General features: G+C 41.5%; 1 protein-coding gene across 3 annotated transcripts in view; it reads right to left on the reverse strand.

Moving 5' to 3' along the window:
• The window catches only part of TAF1B (TATA-box binding protein associated factor, RNA polymerase I subunit B), a 95750-nt gene extending 77509 nt beyond the window's left edge, over positions 1-18241 (reverse strand). For 2 of the 3 annotated variants that reach the window (XR_010123150.1, XM_054474420.2), the window contains exons 1-5: positions 17093-18241; positions 15333-15431; positions 11177-11264; positions 9010-9107; positions 6223-6318 (exon numbers count right to left, since the gene is read on the reverse strand). Coding sequence is in view for 1 of the 3 variants with exons in the window: in XM_054474420.2 (XP_054330395.1) it covers positions 6223-6318; positions 9010-9107; positions 11177-11264; positions 15333-15431; positions 17093-17110 (399 nt within the window). In the remaining 2 variants the exon portion in view is untranslated. Of the gene's footprint in view, positions 1-6222; positions 6319-9009; positions 9108-11176; positions 11265-15332; positions 15432-16955 lie in introns of all 3 variants that reach the window. The other variant, XM_054474418.2, reaches the window with a different exon arrangement.
• Between the last annotated feature and the right edge of the window lie 986 nt (positions 18242-19227).

Consider the following 19227-nt stretch of genomic DNA (forward strand, 5'->3'; position numbering starts at 1 on the left):
TAACCCTAGAATGACCTAGAGCTGAGTTATTGGTCCTCTCTCTGTCCTCATACCTTGGTGATGTCATCTGGTCTTATAGTTTTAAATACTAGCTACTATCTTCAAATTGTAAAATGTCCCCCCCCATACCACAGTTTAATATCCTAGAAATTGAGATTTATCTTACAATCACTGGCATGTCAAATTTGTAGCACTCTTTTCTTTTTTAGCAGTACTTAAAATAATGGTGTATCTTACAAACAATAGCATGTTAGATTTCATGATTATAATATAAAACTAACAGCTTCGAAATTTATGTCTCCAGCCCAGACCTCTCTCCTGAACTGCAGACTTTTACATCTAACTGCATACTTGAAATTTCCTCTTGGATGCTGATATGGTTTGGCTCTGTGTCCCCACCCAAATCTCATCTTGAATTGTAATCCCCACGTCTGGAGGGAGGGACCTAGTGGGAGGTGACTGGATCATGGGGGCAGTCTCCCCCATGCTGTTCTTGTGATAGTGGGGGAGATCTCATGAGATCTGACTGTTTTAAAAGTGGCAGATCCCCCTGCACACTCTCTCTCTCCTGCTGCCATGGAAGACATGCCTTGCTTCACCTTTGCTTTCCACCATGATTTAAGTTTCCTGAGGCCTTGCAGCCATGCAGAACTCTGAGCCCATTAAACCTCTTTTGTTTATAAATTACCCAGTCTCAGGTAATATCTTTATAGTAGTGTGGAAACAAACTAATACAGGAAATTGGTACCAGGAGTGGAATACCACCATAAAGGTACTGGAAAATGGGGAAGCAACTTTGGAACTGGGTAACAAGCAGGGGTTGGAACAGTTTGGAGGGCTCAGAAGAAGACAGGAAGATGAAAGAAAGTTTGGAAATTCCTAGAAACTTGTTGAATGATTGTGATCAAAATGCTGTTAGTGGCCAGGTGCGATGGTTCACGCCTATAATCTCAGCACTTTGAGAGGTGGAGGTGGGCCTGACCTGAGGTCAGGAGTTCAAGACCAGCCTGACCAACACAGTGAAACTCCATCTCTATTAAAAATACAAAAAAGTAGTTGGGCATGGTGGCATGCATCTATAGTCACAGCTACTCAGGAGGCTAAGCCACAAAAATCGCTTGAATCCAGGAGGCGGAGGTTGCAATGAGCCAAGATGGTGCCACTGCACTCCAGCCTGGGCAACAAAGCAACATTCTATCTCAAAAAAAAAAAAAAAAAAAAAAAAAATGCTGATAGTGATATGGACAATGAAGTCCAGGCTGAGGTGGTTTCAGATGGAGATGAGGAACTTATTGGGAAGTGGAGTAAAGGTTACTCTTGCTGTGTTTCAGCAAAGAGACTGGTGGCATTTTGCCCCTGCCCTAGAGATCTGTAGAACTTTGAAGTTGAGAAAGATGATTCAGGGTATCTGGCAGAAGAAATTTCTAAGCAGCAAAGCATTCAAGAGGTAACCTGGCTGATCCTGAAAGCATTCTGTCATGTGCGTTCACAAAGACATTATCTGCAACTGGAACTTTTATTTAAAAGGGAAGCAGAGCATAAAAGTTTAGAATATTTCCAGCTGGACAACGAGGTAAAAAAGAAAAACCCATTTTCTGGGGAGAAAATTCAAGCCGGCTACAGAAATTTGCATTAGTAATGAGGAGTGAATGTTAATAGTCAAGACAATGGGGAAAACATCTCCAGGGCATGTCAGAGACATGTCAGAGATCTTCAAGACAGCCCCTCCCATCACAGGCCCAGAGGCCTAGGAGGGAAAAATGGTTTTACGGGCCAGGTCCAGGGCTCAGTTACTTTGTGCAGCCTCAGGATATGGTGCCCTGCATCCCAGCCACTCCAGCTCCAGCCATGGCTAAAAGGCACCAAAGTATAGCTCAGGCCATGGCTTCAGAGGGTGCAAGCCCCAAGCTTTGGCAGCTTCCACGTGGTGATGGGCCTGTGGGTGCATAGAAGACAAGGGCTGAGGTTTGGGAACCTCTGCCTAGATTACAGAGGATGTATGGAAATGCCTGGATATCCAGGCAGAAGTCTGCTGCAGGAGCAGAGCCCTCATGGAGAACCTCTTCTAGGGCAATGCAGAGGAGAAATGTGGGGTTGGAGCCCCAACACAGATTCTCCACTGGAGCACTGCCTAGTGGAGCTGTGAGAAGAGGGCCATCGTCTTGCAGATCCCAGAATGGTAGATCCACTGACATCTTGCACCATGGGCTTGGAAAGCCAGATACTCAACTCTGGCCCATGAAAGCAGCCTCGGGGGCTGTACCCTGCAGAGCCACAGGAGCAGAGCTGCCCAAGACCTTGTGAAATCACCCCTTGCATCAGCATGCCTGGATGTGAGACATGGAGTCAAAGCTTATTTTGAAGCTTTAAGATTTAGTGAATGCCCTGCTGGGTTTCAGACTTGTATTGGCCCCTTTGTTTTGGCCAATTTATCCCATGTGGATTGGGAACATTTCCCCAATGCCTGTAACCTCATTTCATCTTGGAAATAACTAACTTGTTTTTGATTTTACAGGTTCATAGGCAGAAAAGACTTGCCTTGTCTCAGATGAGACTTTGGACTTGGACTTTTGAGTTAATGAGTTAATGCTGGAATGAGTTAAGACTTTGGTAGACTGTTGGGAAGGCACGACTGATTTTGCAATGTGAGAAGGACGTGAGATTTGGCAGGGGCCAGGGGTGGAATGATATGGTTTGGCTCTGTCCCCATCCAAATCGCTCATCTTGAATTGTAATCCCCACATGTTGCAAGAGGGACCTGGTGAGAGGTGACTGGATCATGGGGGTGGTTTCCCCCATGCTGTTCTCATGATAGCGAGAGAGTTCTCATGCAATCTGATGGTTTTAAAAGTGGCAGTTTCCCCCGTATGTGCTTGCTCACATGCACGCATTCTCTCTCTGTCTCTCTCTCTCTCTCTCCTGCTGCCACGTAAGACATGCCTTACTTCCCCTCTCCTTTGGCCATGATTACATGTTTTCTAGGGCCTCCCCAACCATGTGGAACTGTGAGTTAACTAAACTTCTTTTGTTTAGAAATTGCCCTGTCTCAGGTAGTATTTTTATAGCAGTGTGAAAATGGACTAATAGATGCTAACAGCTGTCTCAAACTTAACATGTCCAAAATGGAACCCCTGACCTTCCTGGCCCACTTACCCTTCAGTTGATGGCAACTCCTTCCTTCCAGCTGCTCAGGTCAAAAACCCTAGAGTCATCATTGAATCCTATTCCTCTCTTTCTCTCACATCCAATCCATCAGGAAATTCTGTTGGCTCTATCTTCAGACTTTATATAGAATCCTATCACTTATCACCTCCAGTTCTACCACCTGGTACCAGCCACCATCACTTCTCATCTACACCAGTGCTTCTCAAACTTTAGTGTACTGTGTGTAGGAAGCATATACGGACTTCTTAAAATGCATATCTGCATTCAACTGGTCTTGGTAAGACCTGAAATTCTGCATTTCTTGCCCTAGATATCCCATGGTTTACTCTCTCACTTTCTTCATCACTTCAGCTCCCACATCAGCAAGGGCCTCCATGACCACTTTTTATTAAATAGCACCCTTCCCCACTGTCCCCCTCTCTATATTTGCTTGTTAATTTGCTGCTTCTGCACATTTTCAGTAATTTACCTCACCCAAGATAATACAGCTCAAAAGTAGGGACCAGGCCTCTTACTGTTCTCAAAACAGTTATATCCAAAGCACTAAGGAAATATTTAATGGATACACTTGAGAAAACTATGCTTCTAATTAAAAGTAATTGTTTCCATTTCCTTTCAAAATAGAGTATAGCTGTACTCTTGAAGCAGAAATTACCTTACCAATTCATATATCAGCTTAATATTTTACTTATTGCTTATTTATTCACCAAGATTTTAGCATGATGCTAATATTGCTTTACACGAGAATTTACTCAACTCTAGCAAAACCTTTTTTTAAAAAAAACTTAAGTTAACCCAAAAATATTTAAAGGTCAGAGAATCCCAGGTTCTGATGCATATTTTCTATGTGCTAGGCAAAGTCCCAGGGCATAAATACAATCAACAAATACCTTAGATATCAAATTTTAAAGATCAAGTTCTTAGTAGTTTAGGTAATTCTTTCCTTTCTTTTTCAAAGTGTTACCTTAGAACCATATAGCATCTTTCAATTTTCTTGGGAAGTATCTCTCTCATGTATCAAGACAGTATAATGTTTCATAGTTCTATGATTATAAAATATTATCTTTTCTAGTAAATTCAAGTTATTTCTCTTGAGTTTATTTAACTTCATTATCTCATATTTTAAAACATTCCCCAAACGAACTCCTCAGGTTATTCCCCCGCCTTTTTTTTTTTTTCAGTTAGCTTTCTCAGGTTGGCCCCCACAACTGCCCCCTAGGATAACATTTAACCATCACTATCCTGTATGACTTGACTACTCTAAATTTCTCATTCTTAGGATTGGTATCACATGAGGATACTGAAGGAGCTCAGAGGTTATCTCTTTTGCTCATCTCTGTAACCTACTCTTCACCCAGACCTGGGTTTCTCAGTACTGGGTCTCTCAACTCTGGATGTGAAACCTATGAGAACCCAAGCAAACAAGGAAACACTGGGCCAAATTCCCAAGCCCTTAACAAATGTGTATCAAACAGATTCAGAATCTCTTCTAGCCATATGAAGAGTAACTATAGATGGTCCCTTACTTGTGATGTTTTGACTTTACTACGGTGCAAGCAATATGCACAAAGTCAAAACTATACTTCAAGCACCCATACAACCATACTGTTTTTTACTTTCAGTATTCAATAAATTACATGAGATATTCAACCCTTTATTATAAAATAGGTTTTGTATTTGATGACTTTTGCCCAACTGTAGTCTAATGTAAGTGTCCTGAGCACGTTCAAAGTGGGCTAGAGTAAGCTATGATGTTCGGTAGGTTGGGTATATTAAATCCATTTTCTTTTTTTTTGAGACAAGTCTCACTCTGTTGCCCAGGCTGGAGTGCAGTGGTGTGATCACAGGTCACTGCAGCCTCAACCTCCTAAGCTCAAACAATCCTCCCACCTCAGCCTCCCAAGTAGCTGGGACTATATAGGGCATGTGTCACCATGCCCGGTACGTATTTTTTAATTTTTTGTAGAGTTGGGATCTCATTATGTTACCCAGGCCAGTCTTGAACTTCTGGGCTCAAGCAATCCTCTTGCCCTAGCCTCTCAAAGTGTTGGGATTACAGGTATGAGTCATAACACTCGGCCTGCATTTTCAACTTAATGATAGTTTCAGTTTACAATGGGTTTATCGGGATGTGACCCCATGGCAAGGGGCATCTGTACCACACAACAAAAATTATCCAACTGGCTGGGCGCAGTGGCTCACGCCTGTAATCCCAGCACTTTGGGAGGCCGAGGAGGAAGGATCACCTGCGGTCAGGAGCTTGAGATCAGCCTGGCCAACATGGTGAAACCACATCTCTACTAAAAATACAAAAATGAACCAGATGTGGTGGTGGGCGCCTGTAATCCCAGCTACTCAGGAGGCTGAGGCAGAAGAATTGCTTGAACCAGGAAGGCAGAGGATGCAGTGAGCCAAGATGGTGCCATTGCACTCCAGCCTGGGCAACAAGAGCGAAACTCCGTCTCAAAAAAAACCAAACAAATGAACAAAAAAAAATTATCAAACTTGCTTTTCTTAGAAGTAGAACCATCTTCGACCCTAAATAAAATGTTACATGGCACATTTATAAAGCAGTTACAAAGAAACTGCTAAAAACAGCTGGTAGATGTGGCAGAATACCCAGATTTTATTTTTCTTCACATAAAGCCTTCTGAGAAGATATGATAACTGAGCTAAATCTCGAAATGCCACATAAAGTAAGTAGGTATTCCAAGCAAACAGAATAAAGACATTATTAAATTAAAAATTATTTTAATAGTACAGTGATAGAAACTCTATCTTCTATCTAGAAAATCAACCACAAATTCCTTTATGTTTCAATTAGTCTGATAAGATGTCAAAATTAATTCCATACTGCAGGAAAAAAGTGAAGAAAAAACTTTATTCCAATGTTTAAATCAGTGACCCTGTCCTCTGGACTGTAACAGAAGCCTCTTAACTGAAAATCCTCTGACAAGCACCATAATCTCAGATACTCAAACTGGTCATGAACCCATCTTCATCTCTACATCTCAACAGACATGTTTTTTAATCCAACTTTTCAGACTTGTGACTTACCGTAGGTTTCCTTCCAGTGGTATAAACTGGGTTTTTACAATATGCCTGCTTGCTCTTCTGAAGGTAGCGCTTCCAAAAATTATGTAAAACATCATTCTAAGGTGGAAGGGAAATGAGTGGTGGGTGATTCAGGTTATGACGACAAATGTACAGGCACATCTATGCCACAGCTCTCTTGTATTTTAAATATTAACTTACATATAAATTTCCAGTAAATGTTTTATGCGGTATTCACAAGTTGAGAACAAAATCTTTGGGGTCTGTATGTAGCATCTATCAGAACATGAGTTCCACAAAATGCACACTGGGGATTAATATGTTGAACCAGTAGTTCTCAAGCTTAAGTGTGCATGAGAATCACCTGGAGGGCTGGTTAAGTCTTCCATCTAAATGTATTCTTACCTGCCTTTCCTCAAAAAGAATTATAATATCATCATAGTATCAGGTACATGAGAAATGCTGAAAAAATCCTTCTTAATTTTAGATAGAGAAAGACATTAAAATCACCAAGTTGAGTCCTCTTCTTTTGCATATTAAGTAAATTAAGGATCAGAGTACAAAGCAACTGATACATGACTACACTTTTAGTTAGGGGCAAAGCTGTTACCAAGTTTACTAACCAGTCCCAAGTGATAGTAAAACTAAACAAAAAACTTTTCCAGCTAGGCACGGTGGCTCATTACTGTATTCCCCAGACTTCAAGGCAGGAGAAACTGCTTGAGCCCAGGAGTGCGAAACCAGCCTGGGCAACATGGTGAGACCTCATCTCTACAAAAAATCAAAGTTAGCCAGGTATGGTGGCACACGCCTGTAGTTCCAGCTACCTGGGAGGCTGAGGTGGGAGGATCATTCGAGTCTAGGAGGTTGGGGCTGCAGTGAGCCATGATCAGGTCACTGCACTCCAGTCTGGGCGACAGAGCAAGACCCTGTCTCAAAAAGAAAAAAAAAAGCAAACAGAAAGACTTTTCCATTTATTCGTCATCTACTAGGTACCAGGCATCCCTTAGCTCCAACACAATATTGTAAGACAGCTATTAGCTTCATTTTACCATTGAAGAAACTGAGTAACTTGTCCAAGATTACCCAGCCAGTAAGTAGAAAAACTATCAACAGGATTTGGAGTCAGTTCTGATTCTGGAGCCTGTGTACATGGCATAACGCCACTCAACTGATCAGGTCTAAACAGTTATGCTCATTGGCTAATTTCAGAAAAATTATTTTCAGAATTAACTCCTAATGAGGTGAGCATAAAGCTACATAGGAATAAACCCTGCTACACCTATATAGTGTAACTATATAAAACTGTTTCTAGACATTTATACATAGAATGACTATGTAAGCAGAAATCAGATCACAACCCCCCCACTATCAGCTATCATACCTAATGCAATGACTATTATGGGTTAGCCTCTGTTGCTTCATGCTTTTGAATTTTTAATTCTTAACGCCTTTCAGGGTAGGCCCAGCATCCATTTAGGCCATGCATTGGAATCGTGGTTGTTCTGTTTGGGCTTGCCCCAACCACCAGTTTGAACAGCAAAGGCTTCTCTACAAATCTTTCCTTGGTGACTGCAGCCCATGTTGATCTTTCTCTGTTCTTTTTTTGCCTTTAATATCACTTATGAGGGCCAGGTGCGGTGGCTCATGCCTATAATCCTAGCACTTTGAGAGGCCGAGGTGGGCAGACTGCCTGAGCTCAGGAGTTTGAGCCCAGCCTGGGCAACATGGTGAAACCCTAAATATACTAAAATATAAAAAATTAGCCGGGTATAGCAGCGTGTGCCTGTAGTCCCAGCTACTCGGGAGGCTGAGACAGGAGAATTGCTTGAACATGGGAGGCGGAGGTTGCAGTGAGCCTAGATTGCGCCACTGAACTCCAGCCTGGGCAACAGAGCGAGACTCCATCTCTCAAAAAAAAAAAAAAAAAAAAATCACTTAGTATATCACCATATAAATTCATGTCTATTCATTTCACATATGCATAAATCCCTCTCCCCAACTAGGCTGGACCTCTCAACACTTGGTTTCCAATGAAGCATATGAAGCAAGTGAACAACTTGTTGCTAAATAACTGGCTTTTTAAAGCATTCCTTAAATGACTTTTACTAGATGAAGGAATATGAAATTCAAATAATTGCAGAAATACTGTGTTGCTCCAGGAAGGCAGCAAAGTCAAAGAGTGGTCCCCAGACCGGAAGCATGGGTGTCCCATAAGAACTTGTTAGAAATGCACATTCTTGGGCCCTACTCCAGACATACTCAGAAATTCGGGGATTAAGGTCCAGTGATTGGTGTTTTTTCAAGCACTCCAGGTGATTCTGATGTACACTCAGGTGGACGACTGGTTTAGCATATCACTGTCCAAAGTGCATTCTGTGGAACTCAAGTCCTGATAGACGTTATGTACATACACCAAACGATTTTGTTCTCAAATTGTGAATAACACACAGGACATTCCCTGGAAATTAAACAAGCACATTAACACACAAAAGGTACTAATAAACCCCCAAAGTTATTTGAGTTTTACTTTGTTTAACCTGTTGTTTCCTAAGTATCTGAAGACTAAAACCTTCAAATTTTTCTTTTGGATGTATTGCTTATTTACATCCTGTAGAACACACTTGCAGAACTGCTAACCTACTAAAAGGATTAAAGCAAAAACATCAGAAAAATTATTCTTCCAGTAGCCCTAGCGTTATTACTGATTTCTCCTTAGTTCCACTCTAAGTCTTACTGTTCTTTAAACAACAATATGTAAAGCTAACATCTAGTCACAAATGTACTTACCTTTAACTCTGGGCCTACTCCAAGGTTCTTTAAGGCTTCTGCTTGTTGATAAAGAATGTACTGGAAACCTTCACACACATACCAATCCCAGCCTTTTTCTAAATGACAAATAGCATGTTTTAGCATATACATTCTTAATTTACTAACTTTAATGCTACTACAGTTACAATTTGTGTTTTACACATTGCGACTTGAATTTTTCTTTTTTTTTTTAATTAACCCGGAACTTAGCAGCTTAGCAACTTGAATTTTTTTGTACCATTCAAGAGGGCTTCCATTCTTATATTCTCTTGTTTCCAACCTGGCAATGTGTACACAAATGCTGAAACTAAATATTTTGTATAATTTCCGATTTCAAATGTTTTCCATTATCTGTATTTTTCTGAAATATTAACCTAAGAGGCAGAAAAATGAATAGTCACCATGTTAAAAAAAAGTGAAACAAGTTTTAAAAATGTCTATTTTCCCGAACGATGCCCGGCGGAATCCTAAATGATGAACGATGCCCGGCAGAATCCTAAATGAAAGTACTAAGTCACTGCTTCCACCACTTTTCTGTTCCAACTCACAAGGGAACAGTGAACTTTTAGTGAATGAGTGAACAAATGTCAAGATCTCATTATATACAGGAGTATAGAAAAGGGCAGTAAGAACATTCAAAGAAAATAAACTGTTCAATGGCATTCTGCTTTTCCTGAAATGGTTCTAGGTTATAGGGAGAAAATGAAAGCAAGGTACTAATACCGATCTCAGCCTAGGTGCCAAGTGTGTGCCGGGTATTTTAAGTGGGTTATTTTCTGGAATACTCAAAACTACCCTAAGAGATTGTGAAGAAACCTGCCACCACAATAGACAGAGTTACATGTTTAATGACAACTACGAGCTGAAGGAAAAGTCTGTGAAGACCCTTATGTTTTGCCCCTCACTGCTGGACAAATACTGTAACTCCTCCAAAAGCTTGTTATCAGTACTTTTTACACAGAGCTTCTGAGGTATGTTACTGACTTCAAGATTTCTTCTCTGCGGAATGCCAGAGGACTTCAACTCTTCTCCCTTACCTGAATGTCACAAAGTCTCCCCACCTCTACTGACTAACCCAATTCCTTCCCAGAAAGAGTCTCGAATTGTAAAACAGAAAAGCCAATAATTTTGATGGGTCCATAAGTCGAGGAAGTTTAAACTCTTCAAGCTATGTGCATATACTCCCTCTTCCTGCATACTGTTCTCAGAAACTGATAAAGTTGTATTTTAAATTTTGAGTCTGTGTTCCTATTTTCCATAATGGATGGCATTTTATTCTCATTTTACAAATGAAGAAATTAAGGGTGATGAGGTTGACTATAAGATACTTAACACCTAATATAAAGCACCTGAAGTTCCTTAAGAACTGCATGTTTAAACTACACATTTTAACTATTTAAGTAGGTCAAGGCAAAATTAATCAGGTTTTACTCCAATAAAATTTAAAAGTTAATCAGGTTTTAGCCTAATAAAAAGTCACTACTAAAGGCTAAACAGAAACATGAGATAGCATCTAGGCATTCACTGTTATGCACCTAAGAATGTCAATGTATTTCACATATTTCATAAACACACACACACAAATATATATATATATTTTTTAGTGTGTGTGTATCCTTAAAGCTATCTCATGTAGAAGAGTCCCCATTATCATCAGCCTGGTTTCAAACTTGGGGATTTGGTCCTAGCTACCTAGTCACAAAAATAAAACCCATCAGTTAGACTCTACCTTGATCCTTCTCAACAATGGTTAATTATATGTACTCACTGGATTAATGAAATACTTTGCCTTTCAAAGCACACTCATGCTGAGGCCATTTTAAGGGAAAATAATTTTCCCAATTTTAAAAGGGTGTGTTCAAATTTCAATATGAGAAATGGATTTCTAGAAGTTGACTATCGTATTTAACTCACTTAACAATTCCACGGTTGAATTATTTCAGAAAATAAGCATTTTTTCTATAAAAGCACAGGAAATAATATTTACCCACAATGAATAACAGACACAGGATAGAAGAATGTATGCCAGTAGATAAAATCTGGCATTTTCTCTAGAATCTACTTAAAATTCCATTCCATGTCCTCACATCATGAAGGTGAAAGATGTGAATAAAGAATGTTAAGCATATGTGAAGAAAGAACTTACCAGTATTGCTTTTTTTTTTAAGCCCCCGGTTGAGGGCTTTTATTTGGGTATTAGGAATAAGATCAGTGCTTGTAACTTCCTGAGATCTCTGCAGGAAACAGAAAAAGACCATTAAAAAAGATCGTTTTACATCCCCCTAAGCATATTTCCAGGTATTTTCTGGAAAGTATAATGAACCAGATTGTGAGTGCCAGGACCAAGGATGGTAAAATCTTGGGAAAATTATAAACATTTAACATTCTAGTTAATGTTGATGTTGTTTTTTCATTCAAAATTTCTCAGTAATTAAAACAGTGCCTGGAATACAGTAACCATAAAGTGTTTGTTAAATGAATAACTTTTATTTTAAATCACTTTTTGACTTCTACAAACCAAGCCAAACCAAAAGTTACATGTACTCACTTTTTTCTCCACACAAAATACACTTTGGTATGAAAACAGTTATATGTATTTTTTGTAACTGGTAATGCCTAAACTACAGATAGATTAGTTTTGGCCTACTTTTCCATGTCTTTGAATAATATTCTAAAACTGCTTTCACTTCTGAAATTATAAAAGTACGTATTACATTTTATTTTTAATCAAACTTAGAGAATTTTAGAATGACTAAAATGGTTAGTATAATTCGTATCAGAGTGTTCAATCCTAACTGCTCTCAAGGGCAAGTATCAAAGATTCTGGCTCTCCCACAACTAAAAATAAAGTGTTGAGTCTTTTTTTTTTAAAATGGGGCCACACTTTATTCCATAAAGTAGAATAAATGTTCCTATTATTGAGTCTTTTTTTTTTTTTTTGAGAGGGAGTTTCACTCTTGTCACCCAGGCTGGAGTGCAATGGCGCGATCTCTGCTCACTGCAACCTTTGCCTCCCGGGTTCAAGCAATTCTCCAGCCTCAGCCTCCTGAGCAGCTGGGATTACAGGCATGTGCCACCATGCCCGGCTAATTTTGTATTTTTAGTAGAGATGGGGTTTCTCCATGTTGGTCAGGCTGGTCTCAAACTCCCAACCTCAGGTGATCTGCCCACCTCCGTCTCCCAAAGTGCTGGGATTACAGGCATGAGTCACAGTGCCCAGCCCCCGTTATTGAGTCTTAATGCCAGAAGAAAGATGAGGATTTTTAACCAACAGAGGACATTACTGTTTTTCTAAATTTAGAGATTTGGAATGAAATTTATCTTTAACCCTCCATAAGAATAAAAGAAATGTCTCTACCAACAGGATTTTTGGAACGTAGTCTCTCTAATCACAGAAACCATATTCAAGGCAATTTCGGTATACTGGGTTGGCCACACTGAAAACATAAGACACGTCAAAATAAATACAAAATATCTAGCAAAGACAGTAACACTTACAAAGGGTAGCCAGGAAAAAAAGACTTAAAATCTGTACTAGACAAAACGTGAAAGAGCAAAAAACCTGAAAAAGTGAAACATCCAAAACTAGAGCTATAATTAATTAAATTACTGAATGGCCATTATGGAATATTTACAGTCTATAAAAAATGTCTGCAAATGTTTAGATAAAGTATTTTTCCAAATTGTTAACGGCAGAAGATTGAACAGTACTCACACATCCCTTTCTCCATTTCATACACAGGAAAAAAGAGACAAATGTAGAGATTACTGGTGATTTTAGCTTTCATCTTCACAATTTCCAAATTTTCTATAGTAAACATGCATTGCTCTTATGATCATAAAAATCTATTACATTCACACAAGTCTAGCCTACACCTTTTTAAATATCCGTGAAACTCTTGCAAAAATATTTATTGTCTAAATTGAACAGATGTATGACCTTACATTTTTTTTTTCCTGAATAAAATATACTAGGATAACATTTTGGTTCCTTTATCAATTCGGAAGGCCTTTCCCAGATTGCAGAGGGTGTCTGGAGCTTGAGAGTTACATGCCGAAGAAGAGGGGGCAATAAAAGGGGCAGAAAAATAGGGCAAGTTGCACCATGACTTCCATTCTTCACAGCTGTAACTGTCTCACCTGCCATTCCCCACCCACTGTATTTCAACATCACCATCACCACACTGCTCACTGCTCAGTTCCAGGGAGCCCCAACCACTTCATATTCTCACAGTCCATGTGAAGAACATGCCTGGATCGCCATAAAGCCAAGAATAACTACTGAAGTTGTGCAACACGTAACTTTTTTTCCTTTAAGCCTGTCGTCTGAAAGGAAGGCACTGAACTAGGTTCTTGGTCTTTATAAAGATGTTGTCCACCTTCATGAACTCTACATTCTTGACAAATTACTCCACAGGAGTTGACAGTCTTTCAAATGTGGAGCTAGGTAGAAGTATTAGGATCTTTCAAACTAAAAAATGACTGCAGCAGATTTGATCAAACAGAATCAAATGGAAACGGTATCAAAATCAAAAATAGAAAAGCAATTAGTTAATGTAGTTCAATTCCTATAAAAATAGTATGCTGACTTCATCTACTAATGGCAAATACTCCATTAGACATAATCTTTCTTCACTGTGTTTACACCTGCACTATAGTACAAAATCAACAGTGAGTAAAACTGCCAGCTCGTTACTACACAATAAGGGTGAGGACCAAACTGCACATGGGTCAGGTGCACAATCTGACATACACAGACACACACACAAAATATATCTCCATGAAACCATCACTATAATCAAGATAATAAATATCTCCATCACCCCAACAATTTCATCAAGTGAGCACATATCTTTTTAATATTCTGTGTGACTAAACAGGAAGCAGAGATAAGCATTCCAGCTGCAGACTCAAGAACACTGCCTCAAGGAAAAGCACTTGTGTGACACACCTGCAAGCTCAATTCACCAGTTTTGTCAAGGGAACATTTTTTTCCTTTTACTCGTTTAATATATTTTGTCCAGGTTTTTCATTGTTTAGGGGACAAAGGTAAGTCTGGTCTCTGTTAGTCCATCTTAGCCAGAAGCAGAAGTCTACACAGTTACTTTTAATGTCCCAAATTTGCCTTTGTTAAGCCTGTATGGTGAAGGTAACATTTGTTCCTTCCTGGCTGTGTAGACTGTGAGGAAATCCTTTTCCACTGAGGAGAGTCCTGGCACATTTAGCCTGTCCAGCAGCAGACTCTCTACACCCTTGATCATTTTGGTGATGCTGGCCCGCAGGTGGGTTCACCACAATAGGACCTAGCACTCACAATGTGAAGGTAGCCTTGTTTACCAAGGTTACACAGGACAGTATGACAATCTCTACTTTAAGAGGCAGGTGTTATGGGTAAAATGAACACTGAAGTCAGAAGACTCACATTCAAGTCCTGGTACTTGGGTAACTTTGGCTAACTCACTCAACTTGTGAGCCCTATCAATAGGCTCTCACAGTTTGTGATGAGGAGGAAATGAGATAATGGATCCAAAAACACTTTGTAATCTGTAAGGTGCTATACAAAGATAAAAGGATAACGAAGAATAATTCTAATATTCCCAACAGTCCTCAAGCTTTCTTTCTTTTTTTTAGACAGTCTTGCTCTGTTGCCCAGGCTGGAGAACAGTGGCGTGATCTCGTCTCACTGCAACCTCCGCCTCCTGTGTCCAGGCGATTCTCCTGCCTCAGCCTCCTGAGTAGCTGGGACTACAGGCGCATGCTACCACACCTGGCTAATTGTTGTATTTTTAGTAGAGACGGAGTTTCCCATTGTTGGCCAGGCTGGTCTCGAACTCCTGACCTCAGGTGATCCACCTGCCTCAGCCTCCCAAAGTGCTGGTATTACAGGCGTGAGCCACGGCGCCGGGCCCAGTCCTCAAGTTTTCTAACATTCCATCTTCCAAACCTCTAAGCCACCACGACACATTTAAAAAAATGTAAATAAGTACTAACTAATAAAAAGAAATGCATCATCTTCTAAGTACAATTTTAATTATTTCCCTCAACCATATACTCTGAATAAGAAATCATTTATAAATGGGGCCCAACATAATTTCAAAAACTCATCCTCAATCTAACTGACAAATCCCTTAACCTATGCGTAAGGACCTAAGACCACATACATCCTTGGAATGTTGGCATTGCAGAGTGACAAAAATCAACCCAATTCTTTGGGACTTAGACCACATATCAGGCAATTTTTAAATGGCAATTTTTAAATTTTTGAAACATAAGCAAATTCATAAATGATATTTGTTACTTACCTCTGTAACATTGTGGCAATTAGTGCAATAATATTTGCCTTCATCAGTAAGACCCCATGAGACAGCAGCACACTGAGTACAGCGTTCTTTAAACTCTTCCTATGGGAGAAGAGGACAGAAAAGGTGTTCCCATCAAGCCACATTCAATACATCGTACCTAAACCCTGCAGTTCTACTTAATGGGTTCCTGGCAACTTTATAAATAAAAAATCATGGACAATAGAAAATATATCAGAGAGACTATCCGCAAACAAGGAGAGGAGCGGTATGAAACCGAATTAAACTACTGGAGAAAATTTATTGAAATATGCAGTGTCAGAGGAAAAAAAAAGAAAAGGAGGTAGTAGTGGTAAACCGGAACCAAAGATGAGTAAACAAAGCTCCTTGAAAATGCTGTGAGAAAGAAGATGACAAACAAGTATAGAGAAGACTTTTAAAAAATGCAAATACCATTTGGAACTCCTCCAGGACACTAAAAGCGCATACCACAGAGGAACTACATTTGTACTGGTTTCAAGTTTCGATTTATTCACTCGGCAGCATAAGGGAGTATCAACGATGTGTCTACCAGGCTTTTTACTAGGTGCTGGGGATTCAATGGTGAGCAAAACAGACCAGACATGGTATGGTCCCTAGTCTGGGTACACGATAGCTAATGGTGAGTTACAATTATTAATTTCATCAGCCTAGCATTTACAGAAGCTAGCCAACCATCATTCAATAAACATTTTTTAAGCCTCTACTGTAAGACCGTACTGCTTCTGTATATACAGGCCTAATTCTCTGATCTCCAACTCTTTGGAGTTTGACTTGTTGTTAGCGTTGATCTAATTATCGAGTATCATTTAATACCATCAAAGTGTGTGCCATTTGGCCGGGTGTAGGGGCTCACCCTACAATCCCAGCACTTTGCGAGGCTGAGGCAGGAAGATCGCCTGAGCCCAGGAGTTCAATACCAGTCTGGACAACATAGCGAGACCCCTGCCCCTACAAAAAATTAAAAAAAAAAAAAAAAATTAGCCGGGCGTGGTGGTGCACGTCTGTAGTCCTAGCTCATTGGAAGGCTGAGGCGGGAGGATCTCTCGAGCCCAGGAGGTCGAGGCTGCAGTGAGCCATGATCGTGCCACTGCACTCCAGCCTGGGGGACAAAGTGAGATCTTGTCTCAAAAACAAAAACCAAAAATGTGTCATTTTACGTAGTACCTAAAGCAAAACAAAATGCACGCCAAATTAATTTTGGCAACTTAGTAAAGTGTTCAGTGACTACGATGAATGATAGCTGGACAATTTGGGGAGTTCCCAAACCCGAATTTAGAATCCCTGCAGGAGACAGTGGCGAGGATTCCCGGAGAGACCTACAGGGGTTACCCGGAGGCATCTCAGGTTCCAACCCCTGCCCCTCCCTCACCCACCCCAGCATTAAAGGGAACTTGTGGGTGGTCCAGTCTCGAGGATGAGCCCTGTGGGTGGCCACCCCACAAAACCCACAACTTCATCCTTAAACACACCCATAACGACAAACACCACACCCTCCCTCGCCCACAACCTCGCCGAGCCAGAAACTCCAGCCTCTTTACCAAAGCCGCGCGCGCATGCGGCCGGCCTGCCAGCCCCAGTCCTTACCCCGCCCTGCAGCCCTCCGCCCCGCCTTCCTCCAGCCGGTGGCCGCCCCAACCCGCGGCGTCCTTCGCCGCTCCTCCTCAGCTTCTCTCTCCTCCGGCCCCGGCTGTCGGGGCCCGCCAGGCGCACCGCCTCCTTACCGCCTCCTCGAGGTCCATCGTGGCGCCGCGGGAGCTTCCAAAGCCGGGACCCGTTACCCAGGTAGCGAGCGCAGCTTCCGGGAGAGGCTGGAGAAGCCTTCCGGCCGGAAACGCGAGATCCGCGCTTAGGATTCCGTGCGCCTGCGCGGCAGGGAAACCGAGCGCTCGGGGGCGAGGCTTCGCAAAGCCCGCAGCCCCCTCGCGGACTACGTAACTGTCCTACTCTTGAGAACCAAAACCAACCAATAAGAAAGTGGGCGACGCCTACTGCTGAGTGGTTTGATCAAGCTTGGTTCCGACGATCGTTCATTCCAAGATAGACTTGCTCCTCCGGCGGCAGGGGGGCCGCACAAGGCCGTGCTCGCGAGCGCGGCCTATGTCCTCTGTGGGTTTCGCCCTCCGTGGGTTCTGCCCTCCGTGGGTTCTGCCCTCCGAGTCTCGCCCCTCGCTGGCTTTTTTAAGGGGAAGCCTCGGGGCTTGGAGGAAAGCTCACGGACTGTGAGTTAGACCTAGGTTTCTAGTCACGGCTCTCCTGCTTGCTTGTGCCTCAGTTTCCTCCTCTGTAAGAATTAGATGTTATCTGTGAGCCCCTTATAACTGAGTCTCCACCGGGCGTGGTGGTTCACGCCTGTAATCCTGGGGAGGCTGAGCCGGGAGGATTGCTTGAGGCCAGGAGTTGGAGACCAGCCGGGGCAACAAAGCGAGACCCCTTCTCTACATAAGTAAATAACTGAATAAATAAATGCATGAGTGAATATAATTGAGTCTCAGATAGTAAGTGCTCAATAAATTTAGCTCTTATTGTTTCTTCATCTAACACATTCATTCCTCGTTTTATTTATTAAACAGGAACTGGTTTGTGTCCTGGGGATTCAGCAGTGAACAAAGTAAACAAAAGTCCTTGCCTTCATGGAGATTCTATTCTGATGGGGAGAGACAAAAATAAATAAGGAAAATATGTGGTGTGTTAAATGGTGGTGAGTTCCAAGGAGAAAAATAAAGAGGAGAGGAGAATGGGAACAACAAGGTGGTTTCAGTCTGAAATGGGATGTTCAAGAAAGATCTCATTGAGAAGAGGATTTTTGATATAATCATACATCTCAAGAAGTTAGAAAAAAGATTAAACTGAAAAATAATGGGATGAAGGAAATGTTTAAAAAAGAGAAATTAATAAAAGAGAAAGCAAGCTTCGATAGAGAGGCTCCACAAAGGCTTGCTGTGGTGGCTGGTGCCTGTAATCCCATCACTTTGAGAGGTGAAGGCGGGCAGATTGCTGGAGGGCAGGAGTTGGAGACCAGCCTGCCCAACATATTGAGTCCTCATCTCTATAGGCTGGAGTGCAATGGTGCAATCTCAGCTCACTGCAATCTCCACCTCCCAGGTTCAAGCAATTCTCCTGCCTCAGCCTCCCAAGTAGCTGGGATTATAGGCACGCGCCACAACGCCCGGCTAATTTTTGTATTTTTAGTAGAGACGGGGTTTCACCAGGTTGGCTGGGCTGATCTCGAACTCCTGACCTCAAGTGATCTGCCCGCCTCGGCCTTCCAAAGTGCTAGGATTACAGGCGTGAGCCACCACGCCCAGCCTAAAAGATATTTTTTAAGAAGAGAGTCTCAACAAACTAACATTAGCTCTTTGAAAATACTAATACATTCGATAAACTCTGGAAAGATTGATCAAAAAGAAAAGAGCCCAGCTTGGTGATGCACACCTACAGTCCTAGCTACTTGGGAGGATGAGACGGGAGGTTTGCTTGAGCTCAAGGCTGCAGTGAGCTATAATCGGGCCACTGTGCTCCAGTCTGAGCAACGGAGCAAAGAAAATCAAAATAAACTGATATCAGTGTTATCGCTAACCAATATGTAGGGGCATCACTGCAAGTACCACAGACATTAAAAAGATCATAAGGGCATATTCTGAACAACTCTAGGCCAATAAATGTGAAAATTCCACCAATTTTTTTTTTTTAAGACAGAGTCTTGCTCTTTCCCCCAGGCTGGAGTGCAGTGGCACCATCTCAGCCCACTGCAACCTCCGCTTCCCGGGTTCAAGGAATTCTCCTGCCTCAGCCTCCTAAATAGCTGGGACTACAGGCGCCTACCACCATGCCTGGCTAAATTTTGTATTTTTAGTAG

This window comes from Pongo pygmaeus, chromosome 12 (assembly GCF_028885625.2).
Source record: "Pongo pygmaeus isolate AG05252 chromosome 12, NHGRI_mPonPyg2-v2.0_pri, whole genome shotgun sequence".
Classification (NCBI taxonomy): domain Eukaryota; kingdom Metazoa; phylum Chordata; class Mammalia; order Primates; family Hominidae; genus Pongo; species Pongo pygmaeus.